General features: G+C 43.1%; 1 protein-coding gene across 1 annotated transcript in view; it reads right to left on the bottom strand.

The window, feature by feature from the left end:
• Positions 1-2016: 2016 nt before the first annotated feature.
• B4GALT6 (beta-1,4-galactosyltransferase 6) overlaps positions 2017-18713 on the bottom strand; it is a 75598-nt gene continuing 58901 nt past the window's right edge. Inside the window, exons 5-9 of the mRNA XM_084780703.1 lie at positions 18229-18345; positions 9467-9654; positions 6759-6881; positions 6355-6456; positions 2017-5922 (exon numbers count right to left, since the gene is read on the bottom strand). Of these exons, the coding sequence (XP_084636829.1) occupies positions 5775-5922; positions 6355-6456; positions 6759-6881; positions 9467-9654; positions 18229-18345 (678 nt within the window). The 3' untranslated portion in view covers positions 2017-5774. The remainder of the gene's footprint in view (positions 5923-6354; positions 6457-6758; positions 6882-9466; positions 9655-18228; positions 18346-18713) is intronic.

Here is an 18713-nt window from a genome sequence, read left to right as displayed (position 1 = left end):
CTTCTTGAGGGTCAGAGTGTCTGCTACCCCCATCAAGAGCCTGTGGAGCCCAAGTTGAAACAGCAAAGATTAAATTAATAATATACTGCAAAGACATCAAAATCCATGTTAAGATTGTCTGAAGGCTAGGCCTGCTGGTGTACACCTGCCATCCAGTAGTTGCTTACTGATCTAGTCCTCTGGAACGGAGTGTGTGCCCTTAACTGTGGGACCATCTCCCCAGTCAAATCCCAGCACCTGGGAGGTAGATGCAAGAGGATCAGGAGATCTAGGCTGGCTTTGGCCACACAGTGAGTTCAAGGCCAACCTGGGATATGTGAGACCTTGTCTCACAAAACAAAACAAAACAAAACAAAACAGAACATGTTGAGAAAGACTTCAGTTTTATTGTTCAAACCTTTATTATCATTATTATTACTATTGCTATTATTTCTATTATTTTTATTACTGTTATTATTATTCTATAGTATGCTATAGTGGAAAATTTCTAATTCTGAAGTCATTTTAATCAAGAGTGATTTGGCTTAAGATTGCTTACAAATAGCCTTCTCTTGATAAAACCATTTTGTCCCAATATATATTTAAAGACAGGACCAAACACACCTGGCTATTAAATTCAACATCCAGGTGTGTTGGCATGTGCCTGGAATCCCAGCACTGAGAGACCGAGGCAGCAGAGTAATGTAGAGGCCAGTCTGGGCCACACACCATCAGTTCTAGAGCATCCTGGGAACTGTCTCAGAAAACCAAGATCAAAGTCTGAGGAGAGTTCAGTGGGAGAGTGCTCTTTTAGAGGTTCTGGGTTCCATGCCCACTAACACCCTGATCTAAGCAAATAATATATATATATTCTTAGGGGCACACAGAGCTATGAACCCCTGGCATAATAACCTAATTAAATTTTATGTGATTGGTTAAATAGTGGTTACTTAATGACTGACATCATTTGTGCTATGCAGTGATAATAATCTATAGATCACAGTTGTCTAAATATTAGTAATACCCAGAATTCTTTACCGAAATAGTTAAGTCCACAAAAGTCATGATCAAGTCCCAAGTACAAATACAAATCTAGTCCCAAGGCATTTAAGATTTGTCTGTCCTTTTCTTTCTTTATTTTTTTGACACAGGGTTTCTCTGTGTATCCCTGGCTGTCCTGGAACTTGCTCTGTAGACCAGGCTGATCTTTAACTCAGAGATCCAGCTGCCTCTGTCTCCTGAGTACTGGGATCCAAGGTATGCTCCATCACTGCCTGGCTTGATGGTTTTTTCTTAAATATCTAAAAAACTACTTAATATCTGAAATTTTATTTAACTATATCATTCAGTTCTGTTCCTTGAAGCCATGCCTGGGAAAGAAAGTACAGGGGAAAGGAAGTACAGGGGAAAGGAAGTGCAGAGGAAAGGAAGTACAGGGGAAAGGAAGTGCAGGGCACATGCACAGCAAAGAAAATAAGTCTTGGTTTTTCGGTATTTTGGGTTATTTGGCAGGAGGATTTGTGCATGTGTGCACACACATGAACATGCACCAAGCCACAGCTTGTAGGTGGAGGTCAGAGGACAACCTCAACTTCAGATGTTGATCTTTGTTTTCTGTTCTAAGTCATAGTCTTCGCTCTTGCTCACTGCTGCATGCATGAGGCCAGCAGGCCCGCAAGCCTCCAGGAATTCTGTCTCCCACTTCCCAGCTCACCATGAAATTCACAATGTGTGGCCGTGTCCAGCATTACATGGGTTCTGGGAACAAACGCAGGTCCTCACATCTGTGAGGGGAAAGGAAGTACACTCATTCATCTTAACCCTGGGTTAAGTAATTCCTGACACCATGGGTTACCATGTGTACTTAGTGGGGGCAGTTAGTATATGTAAGCTTTGATCTCCATGCCTTTCCAGTGCACCCGTAACATCAACTAAGTCACTAATAATTCACCCAAAATTTATGGGGGGGCGGGGGAGGTGGTGGAATCCAGATGATTCCCAAGACATCCTCAGAGAAAACAATGAGATCACCACACAAAGTCTTTAGAACATTATATTTCATAAAAGACAATGATAAAAAAAGTACAAACATTTCTATGAGAAGCAAAGCAAGACAAAAAAAAAAAGACTGCAAGAAATCATTAGCATTTACATCAATGCACTTACATAGAAGTATTTTATATTGTAATAAATAATCTTAAGTACACTTCCACCTCCCAAAAAAACAACACTATGACAGTTTGCTTCTCAAATGACAATATGCAAACCCAAGGCAAGAAATCTAGAGTGCTATTTATCTGAAAGGTATATAAAGAAAGGGGACAAGGCCAGATACAATGACACAAAGATCTGCTTCCATACCCAGGGAGTCTCCAAAGGATAATATTGTATTGGCTACGCTTCCATTTTGCTCTAAAATAGTTATTAGTATCTTGGCTAGAATAGGAGCTTTTCTTGTTTGAGACAGGGTTTCTCTGTATAGTTCCGGCTGTCCTGGGACTCACTCTGCAGGCCAGACTGTCCTTGAACTCAGAGATCCCCCTGCCTCTGTCTCTGGAGTGCTGGGATTAAATGCATGAGCCAACACCACCCAGCTGGAATAGTTTTTAATAGATAATTTTGTAGTTAAAGTTTACAAATAATATTTTCTTAGTGAACATCTTTTTATAAAATGCAAACAGAAGTTTAACTTTTAATTTACTTTATGTGTATATGTGTGTGCGTGTGTGTGTGTATGTGTGTGTAACACACATACGAAAGTCAGAGGACAATGTGAAAGAGTGTGGGTCCCAGGGATCACTCAGGTTGTCAGGCTTGGTGTGGCAACTTTACCCCCAAGCCTTCTCAAAGGTCTACAACAGAAAATAATTCTATAAGGGGGGTAGGGCAGCCACCTCACTAAAATCCTAGTTTTGGCAAAGAATTAAATGGCATCTTCACTAAGAATCAGATAGAATGTTACAACAAATGTGTGTACTTCCCCCCTTGCTTTGATAAATAGCCCATCAGTCATTTCTTTCTCTAGTTCAAAGGCACCATATGGTTTCCCCACAGTGCCATGAGGGCCTCCTGGCATCTCTGTGTCCACACTGGATTTGAGACTAAGACAAGTGGCAAACAAGTTATTGGAGGGTGTTCTTCCTAATTTCAGGTAAGTTTCAACTTTATTGATTTGTTTAGGAAAGAAACAAAGCAAAAGCCACTTTTAAATACCACAGGTAACAAAGCAGCTGATGGGGACAGACTCCCGGTGCAAAGCCACCGGATTGATTTGATTCTATCAGACTATTTTCTTCTGCTAATATGTAGGGAAGTGACTTACTGTCACATGGTCACAGAAACTAGGCAAAACTGTCATTCAAGGGAACATAGATAGGCCACTATTCATAACTGAAAATAATTCCAGGTCTGAAGGTGAGTCGGTTCTCACAGGCTGACATACCACATTCAACACCAAACCAGAGGAAAAAATACTTACTTCCAATTCCCAAAGCCACATCAGTGCCAGATTTAATGCAAGAGAGTAAGGCAAATTACCCCAAATTCTGAACTTTCCTGAAGCTGTGAACTAGACATCAGTGCAAAGAGGTGCCCCGGTGTAGGCAGGTCTGCATTATAAAGTGTGTTTCCCCCAGTAAGATTCCATGTGGTGCCGATTTCCCCACCACTGTGAGGAGGGACCAGTGCCAGGTTCATCACACACCCAGAGCCCTGTGTCACTAACCTTCCCGAAGCTAACATTACATCCTGCTGCCATTCCATCCAATGAAAGACTTCATTAGCCACAAGACAGAAAATAAACTAAAAACACACAGATGTCTTCTTCTCTAGAAGTTGTGATTTTTCACTATTCTGAGGAGCAAAGAAAAAAGAAAGAAAACAAAACAAAAATTGGAAGGTAAATATTTTAGTACCACCTCTAAAAAATAAACATGGAAAGGCTGTTGTCACAACAGATAGGGTACCAATCTTCTCCACGGATAAGGATTTGAATTACTGTAGGATTTGGTTTATGGCCATCAGCATTACCAAAACTATGACAGAAAATGACAACTGCAGGCTAAGCTCTCAGCATCAGATAAGGGGAGCCAACTTCTCTCACATCCAGAATTCTCTCACTCTTCGCTCTCAAGGTTGCTTTAAATTTGTGAAAGTATGAGAGAGAAAATCTGACATGAGAGACGGGGGTGGTGGCGCACGCCTGTAATCCCAGCACTCAGGAGGCAGAGGCAGACTGATCCCTGTGAGTTCCAGGACAGCCTGGTCTATATTACACAGATAAACCCTGTCTTGAAACAAAACAAAAACAAACAAACAAAGCAAAACCCCCAAAAAAGATCTTATATGAGACTATGAGATATTTTTCAAGAATCCCTAGAGTTGATAGTTTTCGAAGTAAGAATACTGTTTGGGATTTGTTGTTGTTGTTTTGTGACAGAAAACCTCATCCAAATTGAGGATGAATAGACCCGAGTTAGGTAGTAAGACCTATTTCAGAAGTCACGGTATCCACACATTCAATGAACTGATTTTAAGGTAAGTCTCTAGGCTCTAGGTTCAATCCCCAGCACCACAGAAAAAGGGGGAAGGGAGTCTATTAAATTATACCTTTAGCGAAAAAAATTTAATAACACCGGAGATTTCTTGAAAATGGAAAAAAGTGGTTTGAATGACTGGTTGATGTGAAAGGGGAACCGATTACTTCTGAGAATTAAAGCTGAAGTTTGTTTTAATCTAAGCAGTTATCTTCATAAAAATAGAGCATCTAATCTCTCACCTAATAGTATAATTCATCTGTATAAGCACTACTGGATTTTCTATAAGTTCATTCCTAAAAAAATGGTTTTAAAAGAAGATTTTTTTCTTTTGGTTCATATTAACTGGTAATAATGATGCTGTTCATTAGGAGACTGAAACAAAATATAGCGTATAAACACAACCTTGGGAACATTTTTTTTTTTTGAGGCACAAGATCCCTGACACAGTGGAGGTACACAGAGACATTTAACATGAAGAGGTCCTGTACAGCATGTCACTTTATAACTTTGAAGATTTTCTTGGTAATACTCATGCAGTACGCATAAACGATATGGCTGTTGACTTGGCAAAATCTGATGAGATTGCAAGCAAGAAAACAAACAAACAAACAAAATAGGTCACCCTGGCGGGAAGAAAGCTGTGCAAGTTCCTCCATCTTTCCTTCAGAGCCCGCAGGAGGCTGTGTCTCTTCCCACGAGGCTGGATGCCTAAAGCTGAACAGCAGTAGAACAGTTACCACATCAATGTGTCTGTCGCTGACAGTCCCTTCATTTCATACAAGGCTTAACCATTGTTTGGCGACGTAGATTTATATATTATTTCCCCATGCAAATAAAAATGTCTATAAAAGTCCAATGAAGGCATTACCAATCACATGCAAAATTGTGACATCTTATTTTTCAACAATTTGAACACATTTAATTTACATCACATATGTACAAAATACATTTGAACGGAAATAAAAGCATTCTCTTGAATTAAATTATCGATTTTGGTATATAAAAAAAATTCTTCTCTTTTAGGGAGCTCTCTTCATGTCTGATCCCAAGCTATGGGCTCTGGTCTCTACAGTGCTTGCCGTGGAGGAAGCCCCCAGCAGGGAGAAGATGGTGGGGGGGAGTGTGACGGATGGAGTCCTGTGCTGTAAACATTAAGGACTGCTGGCTCTCTTCACAGACTGGGACACTGAGACACTTCAAGCCAAGGTCATCGTCCAGCACTGTGGTCGGTCTACCCCGCCAAGAGACTGACTTCTTCTAATAGTCTTCAATTGGAGCTAATTCTGGCGTGAGGTTCACAGATATATTTGTGTACAGCCTATCAACCAGTATTTTGGGCGTGTATAATAAATTGTTCAATCCATCGATGTATTGACGCTCCTTAGAATACCGTAGTAATTTATACCTTAAAACAAAAACAACAACAACAGCAACAAAACGGTAAATGTGTTGAAAAGAGGAAAATGCAAACTATATACTGAGTCATTCTTATAATAAAAGCATACTTAAAAATCTCTAAGCCATTACTCTAAATTAGACTTTTACTAGTCAGAAACTGGTTGCCTCAAAAGAAGAAAAGAAAAGAAAAGGTAAACGAATTGTATTCTCTTGCAACTTAAATTATGTCTTAGGTAGAGAAAATATTTTAAAAATAAGAAGTTAACTAGATATAAATATAGACATGATTGTCTGTTTCTGTCTCTCCCTGTATACGCACGCGCGCACGCACACACACACATACACACACACTATAACTACAACCCAGAAGCACTTGCTTTTTTTCCATGCCGTATATTAGTTCTGAAGCCCTGAGGTCTCAAGATGACATTAGACTTACCGTCCTAAAAACTGTACTTCCCCTCGATGGTGATGAGGAATAGATGTGTATTTTCCCAAGTCCCCCTCTGGCCGGGTTACATTGTATCCAGCGTAATGAACTCTGCAAGGTAACATAAAATGGATGAAATGAATTTCAGAACAAATATGGAGGAAAAAGAAAGAAAGAAAGAAAGATTAGAAGCCGGGTGTGGTGGTGCATGCCTTTAATCCCAGCACTTGGGAGGCAGAGGCAGGGGGATCTCTGTAAGTTCAAAGCCAGCCTGATCTACAAAAGAAAAAAATTAGGGGACTTCCAAAATGTCCCTGGCCAAAGTCTCCTTTCTTAGGAGAGGTAGGTATGGTTTTCCAAATATAGACAAAACTTAGAACCTGAGTTACTAAGCCAAGTGTGCCTCAACATACCTGTTCCAAAGGTCATCATCTTCTCCTCCCCATCCCCAGAAGGCATTGGGAAAGCCGTTGATCTTCCTAAACTGCTCCACCGTCAGGCCACTCACTCCTCCGAAGAACTCCTTGTATGGAAGACTGGGAAAGAGAAGAGTGGTCCATCAGGACAGCCGGCCACACCGCCTCACCTCTCACATGCTATAACACAGCCTTGGAAGTTTACAAAAGCAAGCTGAGTGTGGGGGAGGGGAAGCATTCTGGGGAACGTGAACTGAGAAATGAAACGTTTTTATAGGACATCAAAGCAAGTTACGTTAAGCGCAAAATCAGAACCTGTGTGGCAACTGAAATTGATTAGTACTTGTATTTTATGACTCCAAACCCAGTGTTCAAAAAAGTGCATAATATTCTCTCACCTCTCTCTCTCTCTCTCTCTCTCTCTCTCTCTCTCTCTCTCTCTCTCTCTCTCTCTCTCTCATACACACACACATACACACACACACACACACACACACACACACACACACACACACACACGACTAAACATATTAGTAACTGTCAATGCAATAGTAGATCTTGCTAAAAAAAAATTTAAAAATATTAACTGGCAACCTGGGCGTGGTGGTGCACACACCTTTAATCCCAGCACTCTGGGAGGCAGAGGCAGGTGGATCTTTGTGAGTTCGAGGCCAGCCTGGTCTACAAAGCCAGTCCAGGACAGCCAAGGCTACACAGAGAAACCCTGTCTTGAAAAACAGAAACAAAACATCATCATCATCATAGTTTATCTTAGCACTATCCAAATAGGAGACCAACCCCGCAGGTCCTGGTGACAGCGTGGCCCCCACTGTGAGTGAGTGTCCACCTGTGAGTGGTGTCTGGGCACAGACTTGCCCAGACTCTGAATTGCTGCCACCATCCCTCAGGTGCCACCCTCTTCCTGCAACTTTGTGACATCTTACCAAGTTCCCACTCTCTGCATCTAACCCTTCGGACTGCTCCAGAGGATGTGGCTGTGACTTACACACTGGGAACTGCTGCGTTTGAAGAGCTTTTATATTCGCTCCCACAACGGCTGCGCTAACCTACATTCCTTCCAGCAGCATGCGCCTTCTCTGTTCCCTACACCCTCACCAAAATATGCATACACAATGGGTTTTCAGTCAGCCATAAAAGGGGGCGGGGAAAGCTGCACTATTTAGAGGAAAATGGATACAACCAGAAATCATTATGCTAAGCGAAGTAAGGCAAACTCAGAAAGATAAATGTTACAAGGATTCTCTCACAGGCCAACCTTAGGCCTTAAATGTTTTTTGTTTGTTTGTTTGTTTGGTTTGGTTTTTGGCTTTTTTTTTTTCTTCAAGACAGGGTTTCTCTGTGTAGCCTTGGCTGTCCTGGACTCGCACTGTAGACCAGGGTGGCCTCGAACTCACAGGGATCCACCTGCCTCTGCCTCCTGAGTGCTGGGCTTTAGGCCTTACATGTGAAAGTGTATCTCTGTGGGAGCTTGCCTCCCGGGAGGGAGGAATGAGAAAATCAGGAAGGGAGAGGGGGAAGGAAGGCGAACAGCCCTTGTGAGATACACTCTGTACGAGGCCGTTCTCGTGGCATTGTGTGCAATGGATATTTACCAACTGAAACTTCATTTTCAAAAAGCAGGGATTTGGTTACAACGAGGAGGCACTACCCATGCTAAGGCCTGTTACTGAGAAGTTCCCCTCTGGGTCATGTGCTTGGGTCTTCCCCCAGCCTCCTGTCAACGCTGGATCCTCACCTTTACCAGGAGTGCTCAGATTTTATAGATTAACAATTACCTACATCATAAAGACATTTAAAAGGGGCTGGAAGCTGGGTGTGGTGGTACACGCCTTTAATCCCAGCACTTGGGAGGCAGAGGCAGGCGGATCTCTGTGAGTTCGAGGCCAGCCTGGTCTACAAAGCGAGTCCAGGGCAGCCAAGGTTATACAGAGAAACCCTGTCTCGAAAAAACAAAACAAAACAAATCAAAAAGGGGCTGGAGAGATGACTCAGTAGGTAAAATATTTGCCAGGCAAACATGAGAAACTGAATTTGAATCCCCAGCACCCACAAAAAAAAAAGCTGGGCACAGGTGTATGCTAGTGACTCCAGTGCTGTGTATGAGACTAATCCCTGAGGTTTGTTGGCCATCCAATCTAACTGACCTGGTGAACCCCAGGTTCAAAATTAACATGGAAAATGACTAAGGGAGATGAATATCTGACAGTAAGCTCTGGCCTTCACACACACACACACACACACACACACACACACACAGGGTGGGGGATATATGCTTCACATAATTAAAGAGCCAGTGATCTGCAGAAGGACAGTCTGGACCCTGCATCATCTCTGAGGGGAGCGGAAGCAGGAGGAGCCAGCACAGGTCACACAGGTCACACGGGACAGAAAGCAGCCCCACAGTGAACTCTATTGCCCAAGGACAAGGAAAGCAACCTGGAGAGCACTGTGTGACCAAGTAAGCCCTGAGGGTGAGAACCCAGATTTACATCTATGTGCTTACCACAGGAGTTCGGTTCTTCCCACACACCACACTAAAGCCCTGTGCAGTCCTTGTCCTCGCTCCCTAGGACATGCTGGAGTGGGCGATGATGCTCTTGGGGCTGCTGAGCACTCTCACACTGAGGCCCAAGCATGGGGATGCAAGCACACTGTACAGCGGCCAAAGCTGACTCGCTACTCACATGTACATGTACTTGTCCAACTTTGCTGCAAAGTGACGCGGCATCTCTCCACATCCGTAATAGTTCCGGTCATTTTCAGGCAAATGATCCACATCATGAAAGATCACACAGTCCCAGGCACTGTCCTTCATGGCCTCTTTGAACCCCACATTAAAGAGCATGGCGCGATTGAACGGTTGTGTGCCAGTCTCCACAGAGCAAGGAAAACAAGAAGTGTACTCAGACTTGGTCATGTGATGCTTTTCTATTAATTTTTTTGTATCATGGTCAAGTAATAATTATATTTTGTTAATGAAACAAGCAAATTGGAAGCATATGAAACACAGTCAGGCACCACTTACCAATGGAGGGAATGTTCTGAGGTGTCATTGGGTGGTCAACACTGCACAGACATTACAGAGTTATGTACACAAATGATGGCTGCTGTATCACTGGGTGATACACCTTGGGTACCATCGTTTATACATGAACAATGCTGATGATTAATGATGTCATTATGGGGCACATGACCGCATACTGTTTAAATTTACTTATGACATATTTTGGTGACAAACAAGAAAACTGGATAGCTGTTACTATCTACTGGTACACTATACATTATATGAACATGTCAACTTGCATTTCTGCTTTATTTCAAATATGCCAGATCACAGACAGTGTTTGACCAAATAATAATAATAATAATAATAATAATAATAATAATAATAATAATAATAATAATACCAAAGACCATATAATATAACTTTTAAAGTATATGCTGTAATCTCTACTGTTGCTTTCTATCATATTGAAAATAAAGGCAGGAGTAGTGCTAGAGAGATGCATCAGTAGTCAGGAGCCCCGTCTGTTCTGTTCTTACAGACAAACCAAGTGTTTCTGGCCCCGGTTTCATGTAGCTCACAACTGACTACAGCTCCAGGAAGTCTGATGCTTCTCAGCTCCTAGGGTACCCGCACTTATTTGCACAAACCCACTTACAGTAATAAAAACTAACAGGTTTTATTGAGACAGCAGGGACGGGGTGTGGCTTGGTGCTAAGAACACTTGCCTAGTATACTTGGGATCCTGGCTTTGATCCCTAACGTGGGCTCTGGGGAGAAGATTAAGGCAGGAAGCTGAAGGTGACTCACAAGCAGACCCTTCTTCTCTGGATGACAAAGCTGGGTGTCCTCTTGGAAGGACAGATTACTCTGAAGGACTTAGAAGTCTCTTTTTTGTTCTTGTTGTTTGGTTTGGTTTGGTTTTTTGAGACAGGGTTTCTCTGTGTAGCCTTGGTTGTCCTGGACTCACTTTGTAGACCAAGCTGGCCTTGAACTCACAGTGACCCATCAGCCTCTGCCTCCCGAGGGCTGGGATTAAAAGCGTGCACCACCACACCCGGCGACTTAAAAGTCTTAATGCTCACAGTACACCACGAACATTTCAGACAACACACCCAGCTTCCTTCCTATTGTAGCCGTTCTACGTTACTGGGCACAGGCAACAGTTTCTTTTGTGCCCTATTCCTGCTTAGGATAAGACAAGAACATTTCCATGGACACGATACAGGCTCTTACTCTATAAAACCCAAGTTCCTGTATTGTAACCACACTTCCTTGTTCACAGTGATAATACAAGTCTCCTGGAAACAGCAAAGTGTGATTAAGACCACTCACAAATGCCTTTGCGAAGTTCACAAAAATCATTCCCCAAAACACACGAAAAAAGGACTTTGGCAGAAGTGAAGGAGGCGTGTAGGGCAGCCAACAGCAGAGGGTGGCCTTGGGGGAGATACCACTCAGAACGGGGCTGCAGAAAGCACATTGCATTTTGCAGTGGAATAGAAAATATGGAAAGGAAGATAAATTGTAACATTTTTATTGATACTGTGTAAGTATTTCTTCTCCAGTGCTGACTAAATTGAGTGTTTCTTTGTAGAGGAAATCAACCGGTTTTCCGTATAACCAGAAAGGCCAGTCAATATAGCCTGTAACCTTTAGTAACTGATTAATCAAAGAACATTCAAATCCTCACTCAGTTCCTTGTGTCCTCAGCTCAATTCCCACTGTCCTCCCTGGCAACCACGTGACTGTCCTACAGGCTTCTGCTTTGTGCCCTTGATCACGCATGTCTTCTACGTTGCTTACGTCATTTGTTGAGGTCTATCTTTCAGAAGTTCTGTTAATGTGTGTGCATACTTGTGCGTATGCATGCGCATGTGCGTGTGTGTTTCATCAACAAATGATGGAAAATGCCCCAGTCTACCACCCTTGAATTGACATTCTGGGCAGAATGTTCTGGAGCAAAACACCTTTTCTTTTTTTAGAATCTGGAAATCAGATGGCAGGATAGTTCATACATAACTGATTCCTGTCCTTTTTTTTTCTATAATCTTTCAAAATATCTTTTATTTTTCATCTTTATTCTAAAATTGAAACAATATTATGCTTTATAATGAATGTGTGCTTTATTCACATGTGCATGGGGGGGGCTGTCTCCCATGTTTTTTCTGAGACAGTGTTTCTCTGTGTGGCACCCCCGGCTGTCCTGGAACTCATTCTGTAGACCAGGCTGGCCTTGAACTCAGAGATCCACCTGCCTCTGCGCCTCAAGTGCTGAGATTAAAGGCGTGAGCCATCATACCCAGCTTCGACATTGTTTTTATATTTTCCTAGCTCCTTCTTCCTACACTGCTAAACACGTGTCTGCTATGGCTCTTCCAATGAATGGGGGCATTAGTTATATGTTAATATATTAAAGACCACAGCAACACTTGGTGAGCTCCATAGGCGAGTGGCATAACTCAATGGCAATGCTGGCTCCTCAGAATGAGAAAAAAATGAACAGCAATTAAAGAGGCCAGTGAACACCCAAGACGCTGACCATGTCATCTACAGAAACGGAGTCCTTCTGGGAGCAGAGCCTCACCAGGGTAGGTGACGGGCCCACTTTCTGAGTGGCTCACTCACATGACAGGCAACATGATGCCAGGAAGTCACTCCTTCTCCAGAGCCCAGCCTGGAAAACCTCAAGGCATGGCAACTGGCACTCCAGAACAGGAAGGCTAACACAGGGATGGGCCCGTCTTAAGTCAGGATTGCCTCTTCTGTGTAAGTCCCCAGGCAACTTACCCAGCATACCATGGGCCTCTTGGGATAATGGGCCTCTTTTTCTTATATCTTGGTCCTGCTTTAGGAGATTTTGCCTCCCAGCTAGTCTTTCAAAAGCTTTCAGCTATGGAATTTTCACTTGCATTGCCGTTCTGCTCTGATGGCTCTTTATGGCAAACCATTTCCATTTCAGAAATGGTCTTTCATTTTCTTCCTTAGCTTGGTGGATCTTGACTGTGAGTTTTTGTGGATGCTGTCTTGAGGCTTTCTTTGTTCTCTTTGTTGCCTTGCTTAACTGTGTCTCCTGTGTGGACATTTCCTTTAAAGCCAGGAGCTCTGTGGCTGCCTATTCATGATTGAGAACAAAGTCCTAAAATGCCAAGCAGGGCTCCCTCCTGATCACACTACACGGCACTATCAGTAAATAGTTCCTGTCTAAGTAAAATCCAACCCAACCAGTGTTCACAATGTCCTGCGCCACAGAAGCCAAGCCATCATAATGTCCCTTGTGGGTGGTTACAGAAGCTTTTTAACTGGTCTCCTCTTTCCTTCCAGTCTCACCGATGGCTCAGTCTCCACATAGAACCCTCTGGGTTTTTAAAAACCTCCGTCTGTACAACACATGACAATTTACTATCTCTCCTTTCCAGAACGGAGGGAGCTTTAGTTGGAGTGACGAGGAATCTCAATGAGGGGTTGTCTAGAGATCAGGCTGGCCCAAGGGCATGCCTGTGCAAGATTTACCTTGATTGTATTGACTAACACGGTTAGGCCAAGCCTGCCCTGGGCAGTATCATGCCCTGGCTTTGGGTCCTGAACTAGATGAGAGTATGGCAGATGAAAGGAGAAGCAGGCATGAGTGTATTCGTCTGTCTCTGCTCTCTCCTGTGGGAGGGATGTGACTGCTGCTGGAGATCCAGCCTGGATGTTCTTGGATGATGGACTATACCATCTTGAGCTGTGAGCTACAGCTTTTCTCCCCTAAGCTTCTTTCTGTCAAGGTATTTTACCATGGCAACAAACTAGGACACCTGGTCTGTTCACTAGAGAACCCCTTTGGAAAGTGGGGTGCATACAAGCGATGAAACGACCACCTGCCCCTCCTTGCCTTTGGAGATGTCCAGCTTAGGCTCTTCCTTCTGGGGCCAAAGCATCTCTCTTGTGACGTCACCACGTGTGCCTTGACATAACTGAAGGAATAGAGGGATCTCCTGCTATCCTTAAAAAACCAGACAAGGTAAAGACCAAGGGTCCTATGCTCAACTTTCATGCTGACTTACCCCCTGTCTTTAGGCCCTGTGACAGCCCAGAGTTTCTACAGTTTCTCTGGGTATGAAGGTCAATCAGCTGGCAGGTCAAGCAAAGTTAAGAGCTAGGGGCAATTTTGTGATTGAACATAAGTAGCCCAGTGCTTCGGCCTGGCTCTGTGCTTTATTTCAAGGGTGAAGACTATTGGGGATTTGAAGTCTTTCTTGTCTCACCTGTGTTCTATAAACACACAGGAGCTGAACAGGACCTGCTCTCCCGGTCAGCTGTCAGCTGCATCGCCTTCCTCCATCTCTCTGTTCTTGCTAATAGCCAAAGAGAGCTTTAGCTCTCATTTCATCTTCGAAAAAGAGGCACCGCCATGCACACCCCCTTGATACTCTGGCTTTTTGGGGTGCACTTCAGTTGTCCTGTACTTCTGGGCACCCCACCAACAGAAATGATTCTTCTATTTCATGGAAGGGAACGGATTTCTGGTTCAAGGCCACAAGCTATCAAATGTGTGCTCCTGGTTTAGCGCTGACCGAGGCTGAGATTCAGACCTACCACAGACCTCCGCCGCTCCTGCACATGTCTTCATCATGTATGCAAAATCATCCAGAAAGAGCGCTGAACTCCAGAGACAGCACACCTCCCAAGCCCAGCGAAAGCTCGCCTCCTGCTCACTATGGGCGAAGGATGCTTCAAAAAAGAAAACCAGCAGTTTCTGCTGCCAATGTAGGCCTACAACTATAGCTATCATGAAAGTAGCTTAAAATTCTGACTTGAAACCATTTTTTTAGGTCAATTTTTATAGGATAAGTTGCTATGCTGAAAAGTACACACCCTTGGGCCAGACGGCTTAGGAAGCAGAGGTAGGTGCATCTCTGTGAATTCAGGGCCAGCCTGGTCTACATAGGGAGTGCCAGCCATGCCAGGCAGGGCTACACATGAAGTCCTGCCTCAAAGGGGTGAGAAGGCAGAGCTCTAGGGGAGTAAAGCACATATAAAAATCTGAGTTCTTTTTTTTTAATTCAGAATAAACCACAAAAGAAAAAATTTTAGCCAGATATTCTCCAGTCTTTAGTAAAAATCTGAATAATTACTTAAAAAAAAACAGCCTTTAGTAATATAGTTATTATTATTTGCCCATTATTAATTTTGTTGCATATTCAACTGAAAATGGAGGGGGAAATTGCAAAAGGGCTTCTTATAGAAGCAGGCGTGTAAATTTAATGGAACAGGACAGAAAGAGGTGAAACAGATTTAAATACATATTACATGTATATATGTATATGGGAACTTACTTCCAACAAGGGACCAATGAAGAAAAGATCAGCTGTTCTATGAATGGTAATGAAATAAGTAAAAACCCATAGGCCAAAACCAACCAACCAAAACAAAACAAAAACCAGGAAAAAACAAAAAAAACAAAACCCTTACCTCATACCACATATAGGATTAACTCAGAGGGATTAGCCCAAATATGAGAGTTAAAGCCACAAGTATGTTTGGAGGGAAATACACTGAAAGTACCAGAAAACCATTGCCAACTGCAAAACAAGAAGCAGAACTATGAAAAAAAAAAATCAACAAATTGGACTTTATCAAAATTAAAAACCTTTGCTTGTCAATAAAAGCCCGCTGGAGTTGAGGATGTATCTCAATGGCCAAGTACTTACACTGCAGGTGCAAGGTCCTGGGTTTCACCCTAGCACTGAAATGGGGTGGAGGTGGGGGACAAACGCTATCAAGACAATTAAAGCGCAGACCACAGTCTGAAGATAAATTCTTGCTAAGCACAACTCACACAAAAAATTCTACCACCCAACAAAAAGACACCTCAACTAAAATATCAGGAAAAGAGTAAACAGAAACCTCCTCATCTACACGAACAGCAAAGACATAAAAAAATGACCAACACCATTAATCGGTAAGAAAAATGAAAGATGCAATGAGACTCTACAGAACCATTAACCAGGACAAGTGTGTGTGTGTGTGTGTGTGTGTGTGTGTGTGTGTGTGTGTGTGTGTATGTGTGTGTGTGTGTGTGTGTGTGTGTGTTGTGGGGGGTGCAATGTGATCAGAAAGGCTAGTAGGATGCTGAGTTTTAATTGTCAATTTGGCACAAACTAAAATCACCTGAGAATAGAGTCTCAGCAAGGGACTGTCTAGATTCGGGTGGTCCATGGGACTGTCCATGGGGTCATAATTAAGTAAATGTATGTGGGCGAAGCCAGCTCGCTGTGAGTGGCACTGTTTCCTGCCTGTCTGGAACTTGTGAGAGTAGAGACAGGAAGTGGAGCCAAGCAAGCAAGCAGGTGAGCGAGCACACAGTGATTTCTCTCTGCTCTTGTCCAAGAACGTGACTCTTCTAAGTCCCTGCAGCGACAGACTCTAATCTGGAATTGTGAACTAAAATACGTCCTTTCCCCTCAGTTGCCTTTTGTCAGGGTATTTTATCAAAGCAACAGAAATGAAACGGTCAGTACCTTCGTACAAAACACACTGCCTACCGCTGAGGTTACGAGAAGCCTGAGTCGGTAGAGAGCACGCTCTTCAAGGGTTATGGCACTATTTTAGGTTTAGGCAGCACTTTATACTTAAAAACAGTATAAATAAAATAACTAAAGTCTTTCATTACACCTGTAATCATAGTCTTTAAACAAAGGCACAGACTACAACAGTTAGGCAAGTTAACCCATATGTGCAGGGGGTGAGCTTTCACTGCACTTTAAAGGCACTCGACATAGACTATGCCAGCTTGAATAGTGTCCTTTCAAAATGAAATGAAGGATGTCCTTTTCGCTTTGACAATATTTATTTATTTATTCTATTCTCTTCCTGTCTATCTCTTGCTCTGAAAGGACTCTAGACTCCCCATCTGGAAGGGATTCTGGGCATTACAGATTTTATTCTCTGTGTGATTTATTTTGACCTGTCAGTCATCGGATGGGCACTTAACTTGCTGAGCTGGTTTCTACTGTGTTCTATCGCTACAATCAGCCTAAGTGAGGCTGACAAGTTATGTATGTGTGTCTACAACAGAAACAGCCAAGGCTCTGCTACCAGAAAACAATTCTGAAAATGGAAAGCTATGAAATCAGAATAGAACATGTCCATTTCATACCGCACCTCTTTTTACGGATTACTACCCGGCTCTACTCAGGCACCCTTAGTTGCCTAATAAGGTCGACGCAATATTAACTTTCAAGGCTAGCCAGCAGTCCTCCCAGACAAAGAAATCCTCCATTCAGAATATCAATACTTCACACTGAGAAACAAGAAGAAACCTTTAGCCTTTGCTTTATGCATTGACATTCATAGGTCAGAGCTGGGTGTGGTGGCACAAAGCCCTTTATCCCAGCACTATGAGTTCAAGGACAACCTGGTCTATAAAGTGAGTCCAGGACAGCCAAGGCTATACGGAGAAACCCTATCTCGAAAAACCAAAACCAAACAAAGTCAAAAACAAGAACAAAAAAAAAATAATAATAACAAGTGCATCCATAGTTCAGGACAGGACATGATGGCATTCCAATATGCATCATCAAGAGCCCCAGATGCTGTACAGGACTAAACACTCCCAAACTGCCTGTGTTAAAAAAGAAGCAATTCCTCCAAGTAAACTGCCCTTAGTAGAACCTTTTAAGAACAAAGCAAACTCGTAAGTGTTAAGAAAAGCAGAAGTGTAACAGGGCTACAAGTCCAACGTTTACCCTGCAAAATGAGCCACAGCCACAGGGACTTATAAACCAGTCTGACAAGCCAATAGGTAAGTGCGGTGGTCTGAACAGAAGTGGACCTCATAGATTCATGTGTTTGAGTATTTGGTCCATAGAAATACTTAGTCCCCAGGTAGTGGCACTCTTAGGAGGTGTGGCCTTGTTGGAGTAGGTGTGGCTTTGTTGGAGAAAGTGTGTCACTGGGTAGGGTGGGCTTGGAGTTCTCCTATGCTCTAGCTAAATCTAGTGTGGCACAGAGTGTCCTGCTGTTTATGGATCCAGATGTAGAATTCTCAGCTCCTTCTCCAGCACCACGTCTGCCTGCACACTGCTGGATGGCTGTAATAATGAGCTAAGCCTCTGAAACTGTAAGCCAGTCCCAATTAATGAGTTACTGCGGTCATGATGTCTCTTCACAGCAATAGAAACCCCCAACTAAGACAAGGAAGGATAAAGTCACAAATGTGTCAATGCTATCATCTGAAAGTCAAGCATAATCATTGCTCAAGTCATTTGACCAAATTGCAATTATTACAAGAAAAAAAAAAAAGACTGCAGATTCAATCCCAAATACCACTTCATTCTATCTAAAATCCAAGATTGAGTCAGCCAACAGACTCCTCCAGCTGAGTATCTTTAATCAAACTCCATCTGGGGTTAAAGTTCTAGACTATTTAGTGGCATTTTTGAAAACTGTCCTCACCTGTTCGATGACATAAAAGGCAAATTCCAGCCGCTGTTTCTGGAGCATTGGGATCAGGTGCAGGAAAAAAATCGGGAGATGTTCATGGCGGTTACGGAAGGGGATGAGAACTGCCACCTGCAAAACAGACCAGAGTGCTGCAGCATGGGTAAAGGCAGGGTCACAGCAGACCCTGCGAGCGCTGAGCCTGGGAAAGCTCCAGTGGCCCTCACGTCCTTAACCTTGTGACTCGTCTCCCTCAGATGTACACTGGGTGCCCACACAGGTCCAGACCTTGCCCTCAAGCCCATGAAGGTTTTGTGACGTTAGGAAGAACAGATGAGCGCTGAATAATTTTTAAGCATCGCTTACACACACACACACACACACACACACACACACGCACACGCACACACACACACCCTCAACTTCTAGGATCCAAACTTTGCCAGACCTCAGGTTCTGAGCTAAAGTGTCTTCTAATTCACCTTTAATTTCTGAGTTCA

Source organism: Acomys minous, assembly GCF_964271855.1.
Source record: "Acomys minous genome assembly, chromosome: 4".
Classification (NCBI taxonomy): Eukaryota; Metazoa; Chordata; class Mammalia; order Rodentia; family Muridae; genus Acomys; species Acomys minous.
This window is presented reverse-complemented; position numbering and strand designations above follow the sequence as displayed.